Here is a 20303-nt window from a genome sequence, read left to right as displayed (position 1 = left end):
TGTCCTCATCCTCATGGTAAATTATATAATATAAATATTTATATATATACATATATGTATATGCTTATATAAACTCATTCTTTCTCATTTTTCATTTGTAATTTATGGACCACAAATAATACAGTTCCCTTTCTGTTAGTTCCCGAATACTTTTAGCATTACATCTTCTATTTCCCCTCCACAATTTCTGGAATGCACAAATTCTAATAGCCTTTATACCTTGGTACAAGATTGAAGGACTGCAGATTTCTCAACCAGCCAATGTTTTGTCTTGCAGCTTGCGTTTTTTCCTTTATAATTTTGTGCGTGCATTTGCGTATGGAACAAGAAGAGAGGCTCAAAGGTATTTTTGGTTTTGATTAGAAAGAGGGTTTGTGGTTACTCATTTTTATTTCATAATGTGAGTTCTTGATTGTTATAAATGCTCATCGTATAGGAGCAGTGACAGTCAATGAATACCTAACAGATGAATGTGACAACAACGAATTCTGTCTTTTCCTTCCTGTTTTCCTCTTGTTTTCTTATGGCATACTATGAAGATAATTTGGTCCCATTGTGATATTTGTGCCCTGCGCACTGCTGGAATTAGTTGATAAGGTGGTACAGCAGCCTATGATTATTTTTCCTCCCCTCTCCCTTATTTCTGAAAAGCATTTATTATGGTCTTGTAAGCTTATTCCTGCATTAACATGGTCAATTTTAATAGATACCAACTTTATGCATCCTTGCCTGAAATGCTGAACTTAAGGTGTTTATATTTTCTCTCCAGTTCGGCAGAATCCAGAAACAGGTAATTGCTTTACAAGTGAGAAAGAATATGACACCTAAGGATTTTTTTTTTATGCTGTCTTCAACGTACAGACTTGTCCATGTTACACATTACTATGTAAAATAAATCAATGCTGTAGAAATTCACTTGTACTTGAACTACTTGCCAATGTAAAAATAGTAAGCTATGCCAAAACAGAGAAAGAGAGATCAATTGTGATTGATGACCCAGGCTTCTTTTAGTGCAGAAAAAGGTTAAAGGACTGTATATCCCTAGTTGCTTTTTGCCGTGAATTCAACAGGATCTAGTGAGAAAATCATGAAGATATGAATGGAGGAGTGGTTGTGAATAACTTACCTTGAACTACCTGCTCTTCTGGAGTTTTTTATTGCTTGATACCCTCCCCCAAAAGTTTACAGAATTGCTTACTGTAGTCTAATGTAGCAATCAGTTAATGTAGTTAGGTAATGGTCAGCTGATCAACTCATACATAAATATTAGCTTAATATTTCTAGAGGGCCTTTATAATCATCAAGAACGCTGTAAGCTTCAATATTTGAATATGCAACTGACTGCATAAAAACACCAATGTACACGTGTATGGCCCTTGTGCAGAGTGTGAATGAATGGTTTACGGAGGGTTATCTACAACAAATTTTCAGGGACGGGGAAGATTTTTCTCCATTGTACAAAACGGTTACAGTTATTCTGCATAGCATGCAGCAGCTTACATGGGGATTTTAGCTGGGAAACAATATAATTCAAGGAGCTGTTGCCTTGTCCTCTTCAAGCCTCCGTTTCTTTGGAGGGCAGTGCAGTGGAGCCAGGACATGTAGCAGATGCAGATGCTGCACACGTGTTTTCTCTTAATGATATTTCCTGTGTTGTGGCCAGCACTTTGAAGCATTTTTTAGAGAAATTGAGGCATGAAGCCTTTAAACTGAAATAGAACTTGAAAAGACTGAACATTTCACACAGACTTTTGTGCTGCAGTATTGCATGGTATAGTGAATCTAAGTTACAACCTCAAAAATCTATATTAATCTTAATAAACCTCATTATTAATTAAAAATGCTGATTACTACTTAGGTAAAACCCTGTTAAAAGTAATAGAAGGTGTGACACAGTAGAGTAACACTGGCAAGCTGTATGATGCTATGCACCTGTCTACTACTTGAGCAGGATCAGTAAGCATAGAAGATTTCATTGCTCAAAGGCAGAGCAATAGGAGGTTTTAACAGCTAGTTATATACAATTTTTCAGGAGGCAAACCCCTGGGGAGTGACACAGGGCATTCATTATAGCCACCAGCCACATCCTGTCTTGGAAAATCTGGTCTTATTCTTGCCTTGAAGTCTGCATGTTTGAGATCAAGATTTCTCACATACCTCACTGAACGGTTTTGAGGGCAGGATCTGGTCCTATATATTTAAAAATAGCTTGAAAGATTTTTCATCTGAAAAAGACTTGCAAGAGCTCTATCATTTACAATTTATAGTATTACGGTATTGACTGTAGCTGCAAAACCACACAATTTTGATTTTATAGATATATATATACGCATTTGTACATAAGTGTATCTATATACACTTATATAGATACTGTATATTATATATAAACATATATACATGCATACATATGTGTGTATGTACATATAGATAGGAACAGTCTCAGCTATTGCATCCTGTTTACTGGAATTCGTTTGCCAGAGTGTGCTGAGGCCTGTTTTGCTTTGATCTCCTCTTCATTTACTGTAATTTTGTTATGCCCTACTTCTGACTCTGTCTCTTCCATATTATGAGGCCTGATCCTATAGTCAGTCCTACTTAAACAAATTCCCATAAATCCTTCTTGTTGCAGTAACATTTATGCAATGGTTGACTGTAATGTTTCTAAATAAATATTTTCTTTTTCTCTTTGATGAGAATGTAGACAAAACCAGACTTACAGTACAGACGCTTTCCTGTAAACAGAATTTTTCCATAATGAATTGGACGTTTTTGTGAAACATTAAGAGGCATAAATTCTAGTAAGAAGAAAGTGATTATTCCAATTTCTTAAAAGGGTCTAATAGCAAACTAGGGATACATGCCTCCAATTTTTATATATGTGTTAAATGAAAAAGAAATCTTCTGAAAAGGAATAGAAGAACAAAAGAGAGCTCAAAGTCAAATTAGTTTCTCATTGTAGGTATATAATATATTAGTTTTTTCATGCAAGACTGATCCTGTGAGGTGATGAGAGCCATGCCTGTCTTGTCAATTCCAGTGAGCAAGGGGCTGCTTAAGGGTTTTTGGTTAACACCATGATTCCCTATGGCGCATTCTCTGTATGCTTTTCCACTATAAGGAGTGGTCGGGGAACTGTCAGCTATACAAATAAAAGCCGTGACAATTATCCACGATTCCTTTCTTCAACTGGTAAAAGCATTGGATCCTCATTCCTATTTCTGAAACTTGTGGAACAGTGCATAGCATTTTTGTTATTAAAGCTGATCAAGTAGGCGGTGAACCAAAGGGTTTTGTTTGCTGTTTTGCTTTTGGCTCAAATGTCATTGTTTGCAATTACTGCAATTTTCAGTAACCAGTAACACTGGTAAAAGGAAGTGAGGTTCAGTGTTTGGACTACATGCAATATGTAGGCATAGGTCATACATGTAGTTCTTAGGTAATACGTGCAGATTGCATAAACAAACACCTCACACAAGAATACCTCAGATGTCTGCTTGAAGCCAGTCTTCCTCTTCCCTATATATAACATTTATAAAAGAGAAATGATGGAAAAGTCAACTGGATTGTGTAATAACTGTCTGGAATTATTTTAAGATACTGTCAAATGCCAAAAAGTTTATTTAATCACTCATTTTCCTGTAGTTTAAATAATCAGGCTTTTTAACATTAATCTCTGAGGGTTTTTCAAAAGAAGAAATGCATAGGAGTGTATTGTTTTAAAGTCTAATGTATTAACTTGGCAATTACTTTAGCCATCCAGGTTTGCACACGTAGGCCGATGTTACTCGCCATTGTTGGTAACATATTCTCTTAAGAGTAACAGTGAGAAACGCAAATGTTAGCATATGTCATTTATGTATTTTGCTTTAGTTTCTCTACATAAAGAGCTTGGATCCTTGGGAATTCTTGCTGTTCTTGTGCAGGTAAAACTTTTATTAAAATTGGTATAGGGTCTTGTTGATTTTTTTTTCCCTCCGTTAGGAACTGAAGGAATAAACTCTCTCTATAAATACCATATTTGCAGTTGCTGTATTTTAAATTGCAAAATGCTTTAGTTTTATTACTATTATGACATGACATGCCTTTTGATCTCTACTTTTCTGTAAGAATTACTGCTGAGAGCCAGCCTTGGCCAAGAGTACAAAGTGGTTTCTTCTAAAACAATACCACAAGTGGGCTATTCATATGAGTTCCTGATCATCGACAACTGTCTGTGGGAGTTCAGCTGGAATTAATTTCAGTTACAGATGTTTGTTTCCTTTAAGATCACTTGATCTTTGACCTAACTTTTATATGAAGCACCTATAATAACAGCAGACCAGCTTGCTCCAAAAGATATAGTACAATTAGTTTGGTCTGCCTGGCTTTTTAAACTCATATCCACTGCATGGCAGGCAAGGTCATAAAGGTTTGACATGAGGTGAGTTGGGATATTTTTGGCTATTTCACGTCTTTTTTCCTCTGACTGAAGATCTGGATTGGTTGCCTAGCAGCCTTCTCTGCATCTTTTTTATTTTCCTTGGCAAGAAAGCAAGATTTGAAATTCTTCCCCAACTTCTACTTTCTTTCTATAGAGTCAGCCCAGAGATGAGTTGCAGTGCTTGTGCTAACAGATGTCAATTTTCAAATACTTTCCTATGAATATCCAAACTAGTAAATTAAGGAAATCACCAGCAATGTTTTCATACAAGTACTGACTTTTTGAAGCTTGCAACCAGCGGCTGCTAATCTAAAATCTCTGGGCAATACCACAGAGAATGAAATCTGTGTATTAATTAAAAATACAGTGTTGGCACCCCATAAGAAATTAAGTACTCAATAGTAAAATCTGTAGCATGATTAAATTAAGTGGAAAGTAGTTCCAAGATTGATTGTTAACATTGAGGAAGACACATGTTTAGTCCTTCAAATTCTCTTGCTCAGTAATTCCAGTTCCCTGCCTCTCCTTGGAAATCTTCCAAGCCATCCTTTTCTTTTTAAGTTTGCTCAGGCACCCCAGAACATAAAGAGTTAATGCCCTTGTAATGGTCATTTGTACATAAAGTTGTAATTATTTATTTTCTCATTTGTACCATATCAAGGCTTTGTACAATGTTTTAAGTTCTGTTTTCAAATTATTTTGTATTTTATTTTTATAAACCGGTTCTAAATAAAATATTCATTCAGCATGCAAAACTTCAATTCTTGATTGTGTTTGTATAATGATTTAATTATTTATAAAGCCTCAGTTGATTTTTTTCAATCTTTTTTACTATTGTATCCCTGTACTTTAAATGGAGAAAGTGATTTATTTTTTCTTTTCTGTTACAAGAAAGCAAAAAGCAAGTGTTTGTTGGTACTACTGCAACATGAGCCAGATGTTCATATTGCAAGTCAGAATGATTGGGTCAATTGATGTTTTACTGGTTTAGTAGATTCATGTGTTGTATATTAATAAGAATAGAAATACTCACACAGCCTCCTCAGAAACCTCCCTTTCTATTTGCTCTTGCTCTTATCCATACTATCTGTATTCAGACAAACAATAAATGATTGCCACAGCCAGATCAGATCAATTTTAGTAACAATATGGTGGATTCCAGCCTTGTCATTCTGAAAAGCCAGCTACTTTTTTTTCTTCCCCTTCTCTTCAGAATTGTAATTTCTTATTTAGTCAGAGACCACCATAATTGATTTATTTGGAGATGATCAGCTGTCTGGATGTAGTCACTGAGCTTTTACAGAGGAAACCTGTCATCCTCTGTACAGTACACTGAAGGGGCAGATAGCAGAGAAATGAATGAACAGAGGTTGATACTGAATCTGAGCAGTTTTGTGCTATGTGGAAATGCAGCGTTAAACTACTGATTGCTCTAATTTCTTCCAAGACCCTTTCATTTCTCTTTCTAGAGAACTAGGTAAAAGTATAGTATCATCACAATTTGTATTTGTGGTTTATGTGCCTGCATGTCTTAGTCCTTTATGCTGTGGAAAATACTGCCTGCTCTTTGCACAGCAGAACAAGGTTTTTTAAGGAAGTCCAGAAGAACTGGAGAAAATTCCCTGGAACTCTTTCTCAGTGTTACCACTCTTGTACCTTGTATGTAAGGCAAATTAAAAGCCATCTCTGCCCCTGTTCAAATCTTTGGCAATATTTTCATTAAGCTTCATGACCAGGTCATTAGCTCTTGTCATTTATATAACTAGTCCAAATTGCTTCACATGACGGGAAACAAATTGGGAATTCATTTACTCAGTAACATTCCAAGAAATTGGAATGTTTCTGCTTCTGTTAAGAGCAGCCCAAAATTTAATGGCATGCTTCTGGACGGTGTGTGCTTTTGGTGTTCCCAACAGAACTATCGTTTGATCACACAAAGGGCACATAAACAGCAAGTCAGCTGTATTAATTTGAAGATGAAAATAACAGATTTGCGCACTCTGTACTGGCAACACGTAGCTCAGTATCTTTCCTTGTTTAACATCTTATGTAAATCTGGATCATACCAGAAATGGAAGAGTGGTTTTGATCTGGCTGCAGTATATATTAGTGGTGCAATGGAAAGACAGTGGGAAAGAGGCAGGATTGGAAAAAAGACACTGCGGCAGATCGATCTTGAGGTCTGGTAGTTGTTTGACCACCGAAGTGTCTCTTAGCATTGTCCAGCTTGTCTTCATTTGTACAGAAGATCCAGTTCGGTCACCTTGCTCTTAGGGTCTTGCTGTGGTCTCTGCACTTGGACTGTAGCTTCCTCTCATTTAACTTTGTACTTGAACACAAGAAAGCTATGTAGTAGACACAAGCCAGCTCTCCCTAGAAATGCTGTAGTAAGTGAAATTCAAGAACTAACAACTAGGGAAAGTATTGAAACATTGAAAGAAAGTCGGACAGGTAAGAGCTGGCTGTTGTAACCTGGACAAGCTCAAACTGCTGCCCAGAAGGACCATGTAAACTTTAGATCACATTTTGCTAATCTCCCTGGAATGTCATGGTAGCGTTCATTGGCTTCTTTGTCCACAAGAACAAAATACAAATAAAGGGTGCCTTCTATAAGGCAAAATACGAAATACAAATAAAGGGTTACAGAAAACACCGCTCAAGAGCCTACCTGTACTAACGGGGGAGAGAGAAAAATGCTTCTAACAGGTTAATTTGGAAAGCTTGTAATGACATAGACTCAAAAATCAGATTTAGAAGGATTAGTTCTTTCCTGGTTTTAAAACCAGCAATTTATGAATAAGGTAGTGATATCTGTCACCCACACCATCTCCTTTTGTTAAGGTAAACCTGAAAACGAGAACTTCAAGGCATTAATCCCAATTAACAATGTGCTGTACATGCGTATGTTTTAATTTTGTGAGATATTTGCATATTTTACTCCATCTATGATACTGAAGGGAAAACCTTGCTAACGTGTTCACGTTTTATTAGGCAGCAGCTGTTGTTTTTTGAGGTGTATGTGATCAGTACACCGTGAGGGTATATGGGCAAAAGTAAAAGAAAGTTCTTGGAAGTACATTTTCATATGGTGTAGTACTCTCTCAAAGCTGACTGCAAAATTTTCATATCTTACCCTATGATAATTCCATGTTCTCTTGCTGCTAGGAGAGGGACAATTGGGTTACCATTCTCTGCATCATTTGTATTTGCTAAATTCTTGCAGCAGGAACACTTGTGCAAAGTGATTGGAAAACTAGAGGCAGCTAGTCATTGCTATAGGCCAAATTTATCTGTAGTACTTTAATATTGGTGATAAATGCTTAAGAAAAGGACTTGTATGATTTTTCAGGTCATCGGATAAAAACGAAGATGAGGAGCTTTTTGTTTCCCCTCCAGCAGAGACTCGGGGAAAAATGAATATGAAAGCAGCACCTCTGCTAATTTTGCAGAGTTGCTTTACTTTAACACATAAGCCTTACACATACCAACCCTAAACACATCTTAAAAATAGCGCCAGTGACAATAGTTTCTTCCTATCTAAATGTGAAAATGAGATTTTTCTTTTTCACATTAGGATAAAAGGATTCCTTTGTGCTTGTTTCATAGTTGACACTTCAGAGGCTACTTTTTGCTCCAGCTCTTCCTTGGATATATACTTAACAGAGTGGAAGATTTTACTAATCTCTCTGATAGATGAAGATGAAAGCTGCATAAACTACGTAAGAGCATTTGTTCTGTCTGGAGCGAAGTCAGCCCCTGCCTCCTGTAATTTGTTTAACAGCAAATCTAACTTTGGTTTCATGTAAAACAATACAGAAAATTTTTTTGCTTTCTGTATGTATCAGTGTTGTGGCATTGACTCCGGAGGCTTGCAGAATCTGATTAAGATACTGCCTGCTTATAAACCACATGAGGAAAAGTTATTCTATGTCAAAAACAGGCACCACTCATCATTTATTATTTTTTGCTGTATTTGTCTATTTTAATCATGTGACAATGACGAGCCTACCCTGCCAGTGCAGTAAAACAAAATGCCTCTGAGGAGAAGGTGCATTTGACAAGTTGGGAACGAACAATAGCCAGGTGGGGCAATGCTGTATGAATTTTGAGTACATTGACGAATCAACAGCTCAGTCCTAAACTATTCCTAGAGTAAGCAGGTATGTCAGACCCTTCCTGCGCTGCCTCACACAGCTCAGACTTAAAAACAATGCCAACAACAACCAAGCAAACACCCCCGACATTAATTATTAGAAAAAGCAAGTACTTAAAAACCCAACTACTTTTGACATTTTTTTAATCAAAAAACTAAACAACTTGTGAAGGACAGCCCCTGCTGATCAGTAACTATAATGTTACTTTTTTACCCTACTCTCATGCCTTTATTTTTCAAAAGGTCACATTAAACAAAGGATGATACAGACAAGTATCTTAGTCAAAATAAAGCTGGGGTTTTTTGTTTGTATGTTGTTTTAAGAGAGTAAGAGGATAAAGAGAACAGAAGAAAATTATTAGCCAACTGCAACAGAGTTAACAAACAGGAATCTGGTAATTAGTGTTTAATGCCACCTATAGCAAAATGTTTCCCACTGGGAAAAACATGGGAGGCAAGTCCACTTTGCTCCTTTAAAGTCACAGGCCGGAGCAGAACATACAACAGCACCTAACATCACAGTCACTTTACATATATTCAAGTTTTTACACATCTGCAAAGCAGAAGTAATAGCAGCCATTTGGATGTTCTTTCTTAATGGTTCTCAGGGGGGGCCTAGGAAACTCGGAAGGACCTGGTTCTTGTGACATGGAGCTGGAGCTGCAGCTGCTGCTTCTGCTGCTTCCAGCCACCTGTGCTCTACCTCTGTCCTCAGCAGGGGAGACCTGAGGGGAACCCGGGCTCAGATACCCAGCTGTGGTCTGAGTAGAGGCAGTAGCATACGTGGTTGGGCCAGTGTTGTTTTTCACATAGACGTTTTTGATAGCAACAAGTGTATGTGCCATGATGCTGAGGCTGTTACTCAGATCTTGCATGCCTTGCTGTAGCAGCTGAAGATTGTGGTTGACACTGTCAAAGCCAGACTGGATCACCTGCATCTGGGTCTGCTGAATCTGCACAAGGTCCTCTTCAGTTATTTCATTTTGGTCTGCCTGGGACCTGCCTTTTGTTTTGGCTTTTACTTTCCCAGAGGAACCACTGCCTGATGTCCCCAGAAAAGGCAGTTGTTCTTGGCTAGGTGGAACCACTGCCATGTCCTCAGAGCTTTCTTCTGGCTCTACCACTTTCACTACTATTTCTTCTTTGAAGTTTGTTTTCTCAAGACTGGATTGATGAGATGGCCCAGGATCGTCACTAAATCCTAGAGCAGATGGGAGAAAGGAAAAGCAGAGGAGAGTCAGTGAGAAACTTCATGACCTCGGTGGTCCGTGAAATGAGTTCTCAGCCACCAAGCACTAGCATTAGTCTTTGAATCAAGACTCTACAACTCACACTGCACTATCTTTGGTGCTTTTAGAATACATTTTACCTCGTTAGGTAGGAAGAAAAGCATACAGATGTATTCTACCAGTTAACCATATATTTGCATACTACAGTTCCCTGACTGACCGAGTCCACCACAGAAGCCGAGTTTTAGGTTCCAAGAGACAAAGTTAATTGCAAGCTCATTTCACGCTCTACTGCGCACACGGCAATCAGTAACAGCATTGCCGAAACACTGTGATTGCAAGAAATCCCTCGGTATTTAAGGTGATCGTTTCAGCGCACTAACGCGATGTCTCTGGTGCATCAGGAGTTACGTGCTCGCAGCACTTTGCGCTGCCCAGGACTGCACGCCGGCTCGGCTTTCCGCATTTGCAAGCCCAAGTACCACAGACGCGAACACCGGCGGCGGGCTCTAACGCCTCACGGACAGGCATCCACTACGAGACAGAGTTTACTCTGAGGTGCTGTTTTGACACACTTTTGGCCTGCAGCACGAAGCCTGCCGGGTCTGTCGGTATATGCATATTTATATTTTGCACTCCCAAAGAGAGGAGGTAGTTATCCACACCAGACGTTTGCAAGCGGGCTGGTCCCCGCAGCCCCCTGCGCGCACACGGTGCGCGGGGAGGCTGCTACGGCGCCGGGCCAGCGCCGTTCTCCCCACGGAGGCCGAGGAGGCGGCTGCCGGGGCCGCCGCGGCGGGGGGATGTCGGGCGGAAGGTCCGGGGCAGCGCCGCGGGGGTCGGTCCGGCACTCACCCATCTCCCCCACGACGGCGCCGGGCAGCTCCAGGGTGTCGATGCCGCCCACGATGGGGACGGCCCCGGCGGGCAGCAGGGAGCCGTAGGCGCGGTGGTGGTGGAGGTGGCGGCGGGCGGGGGGCGCGACGGCGGGCGGCATCTCCTCGGGGGCCAGGAGGAGGCCGAGGGCGGCGGCGGGGCCCGGCGGCCCGCAGCCCTGCGAGAGACGGCAGAGCTTGCTGCGGTCGCGGCGCTTCAGGTCCCGCCAGCGCTTCTTCAGGTCCTCCACGTCGCGGGGGCAGGCGGCCACCGGGTTCACCTTGTGCCGGATCAGCTCCCACACCTTCCGCTTCTGGCCCGGGGACGCGCGGCCCGGCCCCGCCGCGAACAGCAGCTGCTCGTGCTTCAGCACCTGCTCGATCAGCACCTCCGTCTCCGCCTCGTTGAAATTCGCCTTGCGCCGCTTGGGCGAGTCCTCGGCCATCCTCCGCCGCGGGGGGCCGGGGAAACCCCCGCCCGGCGCCGGCCGGCGGCCGGGCGGGCGCGGAGCCGCGGGGGGCACCGCTGCCCCTTCCTTTCCCCGCCCCGGCCCGTGGGCGCCGCCGCCGCTAGGCCGGGCGCCGAGCCCTGCTAGGGAAGCAAATACCGCGCATGAGAGGAAAAGACGCGCACGGGCCGGCGCAGGCGCCCCGTGCCCCGCGTGTTGACATGGGGAGGGGGCCCGGCCCCGGGCCCGGCCCGCGCGGCCCCACCCCCGCCCGCCTCCCCGCCCCGGCGGGATTCCCCGCCGCCGCCGCCGCCCCGCCTCCGCGCGGGGGGCGGGGGGAGCACGCGGACCCGCCCGGCCGCGCGTGGCGCGCTCGCTTGCAGCCGGCGCCGGCCCGCCCACGCCGCGGGTTGTGCGCGTGCTCCGCGGCGGCGGCGGCGGCGGCAGCGGCGCCCGGGAATGGCGGCTGTTTTGGAGCTGCTGCTGCAGGAGGAGGTGGCGGTCAGCGCTGTGGTGCGGTGGCTCCGGCACGGCCCTGGCCACCGCCTAGCTGAGGTAACGCGCGGTGGGTCGTCCGCTCGCCCTCCCTCCCGCAGCGCCCTGGCTCCGGCGGGGCCGGGCCTGCCGCCGCGCCACCCCCCAGCTCCCTCCGCCTCAGCGGGCCGGCGCCGTGCGAGAAAGTTTATCTGCCCCGGCGCTGGGGACGGCCGCTCCGCGCCGCTGTGAGGGGCGAAGCCCGCGCAGGGTGAGCCGGGGCCCCGGTTCAGGGTCTGTCTGCGGCTGGCAGCTGGGGCCGAGCTCCGTCTAACAGCCGGCGGCACCGCCCCCGCCGCGGGCGGGCTCTGAGCAGAGCGGCGGGAAGGCGAGGCCGCCGACGGGGGGCTGCCCGGCGGGAGTAGCTCCGTGTGGCAGCGCCGCTGGCGGCGGTGTGAAAACCGTTAAAATCCGCAGGGACGAACGCGCTGGGAGCTCAGCGTCGCCCGGGCGGGCCGGCCGCGGCCGCCGGCGGGCGGTGGCGCCGCGCGGCTCCGCGGCTGAGGCGGCCGCGGGGCGGGAGCGGTGGCGGTGGGCCGGGCCGGGCCGGTCGGCGGGGGGCCCTGCGGTCGCTGGCGCGGGAAGCGTGGCGCGAAGGCGGTGCCTGGGTCCCAGCGGAGACCAGAGGGAGGGGAGGGCAGCTGGTGTCCTGAGGAAACGCGGCGACACGGGAGAGTGACGCTTCCCGCGTTTTTGTCGGGCAAGGCGACGGTGAGAGATGGACGAAGCTGACACCAGCCCTCTATGGGCAGCCGGCTCGGCCCAGCGCCCGAGCCTTGCGCCCGGCGCTCCACGCCACGGCCCGGGCCTGAGGGCTTGGTGTGTGGCTCTGTGCGAACACCGCTGCGTCTCATCTCGCCTGTGCGTTGAAGAGGATCTTTCAGGGCTGGGAGAGGGTTCTTGCTGGGTTTGAGTCGACTGAGGTTTGTAATGGGATATAGCTGGAGAATTTGAGTTCGTGTGGTAATAACAGCATTTGTAACCATACATGGGCTGTGGGCGCTTGTATTTCATTGATCGCATAGAGAAGCAGTTTATATTTCAAGAATTTTCTGCCTGAACCCTTTAGAGCACGTCAGCCAGTATTAATTAAAATCCAAAGTCGCTGCTGTCACCCATGTGAGTTAGTCCAGTGTTGCTGTCATCCTAAACTCGTGCGGGAAGAAGTGACCAGCATTTTATGTTGTCTGATATTTACTAAACCGTGGCTTGCGGAAGCAGACCTTTGGAGGTTGTGAAGTTCGAGACGCTGGCAGCTCAGTTAGCACCGTGTGGGTGAGGGGTGCAGAGGCTGAGAAGTTTGCCCTTGCAAGGGAATTGCGAACTGCCTTTCTCTGCGGGGAGCAGCTCAGTTGCTGACAAAGTGGACAGGTAGCCATTGTCCAGCTGTGGAGGAACTGAACCTGTTAACTTGTGCAGAGAAAGATGAGTGAAAGCAGGTTGTGCTCTGAAAAGCTGGAGGCACAGGCTGTAATCTTGTCTTTGTGCCTCTATGTTAAACCCAGAGGGGCACCTGAGGAAATGGTAGGCTACGTCTTGCTCTAGCTTTCATGGCAGTTTTGGACCAGAGATAGTAAGAAGTTGGGTCTTCTGACACCTCCCAGGGTTTGTGTTCTGACCTGTATTTTTTCACTGAGTGTTAAAGTGCTAAAGCAGTGAGCCTTGGCTGCTTGGCTCGTTGTCCAGACTGTGTTGAGTCTCATGCTTCTTCAGGAAGCTGAATTGGTCTCACACTTTCAAACATAAATTTTAGCATTGGTGTCAAGTATTGTAGCAGTCCAGTCATAGCTGTGGTTTCACTGACTTCTTTCACACAAAAAGTCCTTCAGAAATAGCGTTTGCTGTCTTGACTTTTTGTCTAGTGGAGGTGTGAGTATAAATGAACAGGAATGTGTGTGCAATGGTTTTAATATTAGTAAGAAGTAAGTTGCTGCCTGTGAGAGCTTTTTTTATTGTTGCAAATGTTGCTGAATCCCGCTGAGAGGAAGCAGAAACCTGGTGCAGTGTTAGGAACAAAAGTTTTACCTAGTGTGCAAAACTTCAAACTATGCATGTAACATGAAGTCTTTTTTTTGTCTAGGTTTAGGCTCATAAGATCACCACCACCTGTTTAGATGTTAAATGTGTTGAGTCTGCGGTCAGTTTTTTTGTTTAGCTTTCTTAAATATAAGCTTTGTGTACCCTGAAGTTGCACAGTCTCTGTTTAGACCTCTGTGAGACCTCAAGGGAGCAAAATTATTTAATTGAAATGGAAGAGCAGCTTTAGTCTTGCATTTGGGACAGCAGGACTCAAAGTGCTTCCAAAGTTGTTATTATAGCACCCCTCTGTGGAAGCAGGTGGCATTCGTAGACAAAGAGGGGACAGAAAAGTTGCAGATTTCAGATTTTTCTATTAGAATTAGCTGCTTCAGTGTCCTTGAAATGTTGGACTTAAGGGTGCCAGTTGCTCCAAGCTCTCCCTGGCTGTAGCTTCAGTAAATATTACTGATGTTTCTGTGGAACAGTTCCACTGTTTCCCAGTCAGAGACCAAAGAATGACTCCATCTGAAAACTTCTGCCAAAATGGCTTGCATGGAGTCTGAGTTTCAGATCTATGACCAGCGCTAGGGTCGCTTGAATTTCAGTGACCTGCTTTGATGAGTCATGTTGGTTTTTATTGCATATTGCAATCACAGAGTTACTAGTTGAATGAGTCTGGGCGTGTGGAAAGAAAGAATCAGGTAGCATCTTTATATTAATGCTTTATCCTCTTTCCTTGTAGGAGAACCACATCCACGACAAGCTGGTATCTCTTAGTTCCCTTCAGAAAGACTTTGTGCCTTTTCTGCTTAATTTTTTAAGGGAGCAGACCAGCCAGATCCTAACTAATGGCCCCTCTACTCCTGCTAAAACTCCTAATTCCAAGGCCCACGGGAGCCAAAGGACAGGATCAGAAAGAAGGGCAGGCCACGCAACCAGCAGCCGAGTGCAGCTCTTTTCCCAAAGGACTTCAGTGGCCACATGTACCACAGATAGCAGTTTTTCTCCTGCTGCAGCATCCAGTGGCTCCTCTTCCTTTTCTGGGTCAAACCTATCTAGCCCCTGCAGTGACTTCCCTAGCATGGTTTCCAGTAGCAGCCCGAGCTTTGGGTACAGCCCTGTGCTTAACCACGGCGAGAAGCGGTCATCTCAGAAGGCCAGCTTGGGGAGCTTCCTTGCAGCCACACCTGAAGCCCTGCCAGCAAGACGAGGCCGAAGGAAAGGCAACAGCTCAGTCAGTGCCTCTGGCCGGCAGGTAGCTCGAGATCTGGGGCGTTCCCTTGCTGAAGAGGAAGATGGAAAGAATGACAGTGTATCATGGAGTGGAGGAAGAAGGAAGCGAAGCGAAGTGCCTCTTGTTTCTGCCAGATCCCCACCCAGCCAGCTAAATCTTAACAACTTGGAGGAGTTTCCGCCCATGGGTGCTGCCTCTGGCTGGACAAAGTAAGAGCAAGTCTGCCTCACTGTCTCATTCTTACTGTACTGCAGGTTACCATTCCTTGACTAGCTCCTCCTCTTGTGCATGTCCAGATAGAGAAGCTGCTGTAATAAACAATACCTGGGGGCTGACTTCTGGGCTTCTTGGTCAGAACTGCTTTGTTACGGTTGCCATGTAGGGGAATATTGCTTCAATGGGTAGTCAGGTTTCCACTCTCTGAACTCACCTGAGACGCCTCTTTAGCCTCTCACTTGTGATGCTGCCTGCAGCTTACCAGTGCACAGACCAGCTCATACGAAGCTGAGCACGTCTTTGTACTTGCATGTTCTAACAAATCAGCATTATCTTGGCTCTTCACATTTCTCATTTGACACAATAGCAATTGCTAATGTAGAGAAGTCCTGGAAGGCTCTTCAGCTTTACTGATGCTAGCAAAAAAGCTTTCAGACTGATGTTCTGTGGCTTCTGGTAACAGATGTTAGCATGCAGCTTTGTTTGTGCCATGTGGTCATGACCTATATTCTCTTTCATCTGCAACAAGCCCTGGTCTCCCTGGTCACTTTGGCTTAGTTTCTGGGCGGCTGTTAGTGTTGTGGTTACCTCAGTCCTTTTCTCTTTGAGATTTTACTCTTTAAAGTCCTCATTACCAAGTATAAGGCTTTCTTGTCAGCCTGTTTACTCTATGTATCAGGCACTGGTCTCTGAAAGTGGAACTTTATAGTTGGACATGCAAAATTTCAGCTGAAAATGGATAGATCTATGGGTCTGTACAGCAGATCCAGATGCTGCGTCTAGATGATGCTCTAGATTATGCTTTGACCAAGAGAGGTAAGGTATGTTTCCAGCATAGACAGTAAGTCTTAATTCCTCAATTGTACTATGCCCAACTAGGAAAAAGAGTGAGGAAAGAGGTCACGGAGTGTTTGGAAGCTAATCCTATAGTGATTTTGAGAACATCATAGCAATTAATATGTAGCAACCAGCATTTCAACATGAGCCGGCAATGTGCGCTGGCAGCCCAGAAAGCCAACCGTATCCTGGGCTGTATCAAAAGGAGTGTGGGCCAGCAGGTCGAGGGAAGTGATTCTGCCCCTCTACTCAGCTCTCGTGAGACCCCACCTGGAATACTGTGTTCAGCTCTGGAGTCCCCAACACAAGAAGGACATGGAGCTACTGGAACGAGTCCAGAGGAGGGCCACAAAGATGATCAGAGGGCTGGAGCACCTCTCCTATGAAGACAGGCTGAGAGAGTTGGGGCTGTTCAGCCTGGAGAAGAGAAGGCTCCGGGGTGACCTTATCGCAGCTTTCCAGTACCTAAAGGGGGCCTACAGGAAAGCTGGAGAGGGACTTTTTACAAGGGTGTGTAGTGATAGGACAAGGGGCAATGGATTTAAACTGAAAGAGGGTAGATTTAGGTTAGATATAAGAAAGAAATTCTTTACATTGAGGGTGGTGAGGTACTGGAACAGGTTGCCCAGAGAAGTTGTGGATGCCCCATCCCTGGAGGTGTTCAAGGCCAGGTTGGATGAGGTTTTGGGCAACCTGGTGTAGTGGAGGATTTCCCTGCCCATGGCAGGGGGGTTGGAACTAGATGATCTTTGAGGTCCCTTCCAACCCTAACCATTCTATGATTCTATGATTTCTTTGAGAAGCGTAGTGCTTTATGTTCCTGTATCCCATTTCCAGTGTGTCTCTTACTGTGTTACAGACTCTTTTCCTGAAGGACAAATCTAGGTGGTTTATGCAGGAAGGATGGGTTTCTCCAAGCTTAAAAGGCCTATGGTGACTTGGGAGCTTGGACTCTTATGATAGACGATGGCAGCTTGATTGTTTGGGGGTTTTTTTGGTTTTTTTTTTTTTTTTTCCTTGTGGTTGTGTTAGAAACTGCCAGTGAATTAGTTTCTTACTAAAATGAGGTATATCCTGTCCTCTCAAATTAGAAATGTTTGGAAGAGTTGTGTAGTGCCGTTATCTGTTCTGTGGCTTGATGATTGATAATTAATTTTGCAGCAAGGGTCAGCAGGCTGTTTTTAGCAGTCTGTAGCTCTGTGACTTTTTATTCAGTAAACAGAATAAAGTCAGCAACTATACGCACAGTTTAGAAATTCAATATCCAGACTCCATATCCGTTTTATTTTAGCATTGGGTTCTTCTGGAGGAGTTGCATGCGTATCTGTCTTGAGACCTGTTTTTTTGTGTTATTTAGCTTGATTTCAGTGGAGTCGCTTCTCATTTTTTCAGCAAAAGCAAACCATCAAGGCGAATCAACCCAACTCCTGTAAGTGCTGAGCGCCCCCTCTCAAAACCAAAGATGTGCTTCACTTCTACACCTGTCAGCGAGTCTCCAGCTGCTCGGTTTTCATCTGGGTCGAGCCTTGAGGCCTTTACTGCTGTGCAGGAAGGAAACCTTACATCTGTGATAAGCAACAGTCTTCAAGAGGAGAGAGAGATGCTGAAGAAAGAACGGTACAGTCTGAGCAGGGTGGTGATAGGCTTGTATTGATTTCTTAGTTCTCTTGTCTTGAGGTGGTACCAATATTGGAGTGGAAGTGACCAGAAGAATATCCAAACCAGATGTTTGTGACCTTAAACTATAATTGCCTAAAACCAAGTGCAACTCTGGTATCAGACTAGGATATTAAAGCAGCTAGCTCAGGTTTATCGTTTTAGAGGTGTGCTGACTCTGGAACAGCGACCGTCACTTTATTTTCAGAAGTTTAGTCAGTCCTCACTGCATTCATAAGATTGCCTCTTCTTGGGCTTGCATGTGTGGCTATCTCCTGTGTAGCTTTCCTTAGGTTGCATGGGTGAAGCAAGTGGGTTTGAGCTGGTGTAATTGGGCTATATTTGAAGATTGCACCTGTGATGGAAGGCATAGTCTGGTTTGAAGAAAATGAGTTAATGATGCGAATGTGGGCTAAGTGTTAATAATTGTGCAAAGTAGGCAGACTAGCAGGCTTGTAGTCAGAGAAAACAGGGCATGGGTAGTGTGAGATTCTGTTTTAAAAGTTACTACTGCAGTTATGTATTGAAAATTATATGTGCTGGAAGATGAGGTGAATTCTAGCTTCCAATTTTGTCTCTGCTGTTCAGTTACTGTGTGACTCTCATCCTCTATAACACGGTATCAGTGTTAGTCTGTGAGGACTGATACTTCAGAAAAAAAGCAAAGCTCAGTAGTAGAGAAACTGTCATTTATACTTCTGACAGAACTGTTGCTGTTCTTTGTAGATTTTGTTCTTGGGGGGAACTCCTCAGGACGTGTGGGTTCAATTCTTTTCCTGCTAAGCCTTGCAGTTCACTTCAGTGGGTCGAGAACTAACTGAAGCAGACCCAGTGGAGTCTCATGAGGGACTGTTTGTACTGAACCTGTAACAGAACTGCTCAGGATTCAATCCTGCCTCTGTGCACTGCTGTGAAGTACCTATTCCAGTCTGAATTCTACCTGAAATGTGTCACTAATCCATGTAATATAAAGTAGGTGAAATAGCAGTGTACGGGCTGGATCCTGCATGTGAGATGATCTCGTCTGACCTATCATGCTTGAAGTGGACAGTGCTTGATGCTCAGAGATGGGAGCTGCTGTTGTGTCCTCAGTAGAGGTGAAGTGATGTACAAAACTAACGCAGCCCCCAGCCAACTGGGTCGCTTTGAGCAAGGGCAAAAGGTGAAATTCGTCCTGAGGTAGGCGACAACACTGAAGCAGAAGTGAAGCAGAGTCTAACTACATTGTTTGAGTCTTACCTTGGTGAGTTTATAAAGTGCTTAATAAATAATTTTCTTCAGTCAGTTGGGTACTTCATTGCAAGGGAGATGTTATTTAATAACATTTCTACCCTCATTTTGAGACTAATTTGTTGTTCTTTGCAGCAGTTTTACTAGAAATAGGCCAATAGAAAAGGTTCTTTGCTGCAGTTAAAAATGTTTCTGTCTTCCTCGCAGCCTTTAAAGTGACCTTTAAAGATTTGCTTTTGAGACAGTGTGGTAAGAGATGGTGTGATGTGCCAAGTGTGAATGTTCCATTGGAATCTTTAACCATCATTTGATATTGCTGTAACTGGCTTTTTTCTTCCTTCTTATGTGTCTTACATATGCCACTCTGCTGCTGCTTTTTGGATGACCTCTGCAGGTTTATTATTCTACAATATCTATGTATTTAACTGAGTGATCACTGTTGATTTAGAATCCAGCAATTAAAGTAGCATGTTCCTTGTGTTGTTCAATTTGCTAGTATGGGATTTCATTGGTTGTTGCATTTCATCTTCTCAGGGTGTTATTAACTTACAAATATTATCTGAAGGTATGGATGTGAACCTTATTTTCATGGATTTTGCAGTGTCTAGCTGTCAGAAATGGTACCTGAAAAAGATTTTTTTTTTTTAGGACTTGATCTCTGACAGATTCCGTGCCCTTAACAAATATCAGTTAAGAAGAGAAGCAGTAACATAGATTAGTTAGATAACTTCATCAAAGTGCCACACCGTTTTAGCAGAGTTGGAATTTGAATGTGATTCTTCTGAGTCTTTTGATTGTTAGCCCCAAGATCCTTTCTCAGTAAGGGAAAGATGAGTTAAATTACTGTCATGCTAAAAGCAGGTTTAGAAAGCGTATATGACATGGTTATTGCAGGAATTCCTTCATGCTAGACTGCAAGAGAAAGACCTGTTCTGGCTACATGGCTGCTGTATATCATATTCAGTCACGTGGTATGTTGCTGCTCTTGAATTTCAGATGCAAACTGCTGCACCAGGCATCTTCTCCTGCAGGGATATCTCTTGATCCTGGCACTCCTACTAAGCCTAGCTACACTCGCAGTGCTAGCCTTCCTGCTGAAAGCCATCTGGTGACCTGTGCAAATCCTTCCAAGGTTTACTGCAAGAAACAGTTGGAGTGTCTGGCACAGCTCTATTCGTCATGTATAGCAGGTGAAGACCCAAAAGATGTGAGACTGACCTTTCTTTGAGCCTTGAACTTGCATGTGTGTTGTGAGGGGGAGGTAGATGAGAAGCGAAAGTTGTGGGAATGGTTACAGTGTACAAACAAGTAACATCTGAAAAAATAAACTGAGACAACACAGTTATTAAGATAAATGGATACTTGGTAGCCAAGTTCAGGGAAGGAGATGAACCTGATGTAGTACACTGAGCTGCGGTAGGCTGAAGTTGTATGGTCCTATCTGAAACCAG

At 44.5% G+C, this 20303-nt stretch overlaps 2 protein-coding genes across 2 annotated transcripts in view; one reads left to right on the top strand and one right to left on the bottom strand.

The window, feature by feature from the left end:
• Nucleotides 1-9118: 9118 nt before the first annotated feature.
• LOC147528594 (uncharacterized) lies at nt 9119-11123 on the bottom strand. The gene is made up of 2 exons (XM_086614156.1): nt 10658-11123; nt 9119-9774 (listed from the first exon to the last, which is right to left on the bottom strand). The coding sequence occupies exons 1-2, from the start codon at nt 11121-11123 to the stop codon at nt 9119-9121; spliced, it is 1122 nt and encodes a 373-aa protein (XP_086470282.1).
• A 462-nt stretch (nt 11124-11585) lies between these two features.
• CDAN1 (codanin 1) overlaps nt 11586-20303 on the top strand; it is a 32942-nt gene continuing 24224 nt past the window's right edge. Inside the window, exons 1-4 of the mRNA XM_086612791.1 lie at nt 11586-11681; nt 14422-15122; nt 17359-17583; nt 19849-20042. Coding sequence (XP_086468917.1) covers nt 11586-11681; nt 14422-15122; nt 17359-17583; nt 19849-20042 — 1216 coding nt within the window. The remainder of the gene's footprint in view (nt 11682-14421; nt 15123-17358; nt 17584-19848; nt 20043-20303) is intronic.

Source organism: Tauraco erythrolophus, chromosome 6, assembly GCF_009769465.1.
Source record: "Tauraco erythrolophus isolate bTauEry1 chromosome 6, bTauEry1.pri, whole genome shotgun sequence".
Lineage (NCBI taxonomy): Eukaryota > Metazoa > Chordata > Aves > Musophagiformes > Musophagidae > Tauraco > Tauraco erythrolophus.
The sequence above is the reverse complement of the archived record's forward strand: the minus strand, read 5'-3'. Positions and strand labels throughout refer to the sequence as shown.

Bases quoted from the DNA above. Each gene is read 5' to 3' on its own strand.
- LOC147528594 (XM_086614156.1), bottom strand. From the start codon at position 11,123: ATGGCCGAGGACTCGCCCAAGCGGCGCAAGGCGAATTTCAACGAGGCG. The intron at 9,775-10,657 runs GTGAGTGCCGGA...CATCTGCTCTAG, and splicing joins CGCCGTCGTGGGGGAGATGG to GATTTAGTGACGATCCTGGG.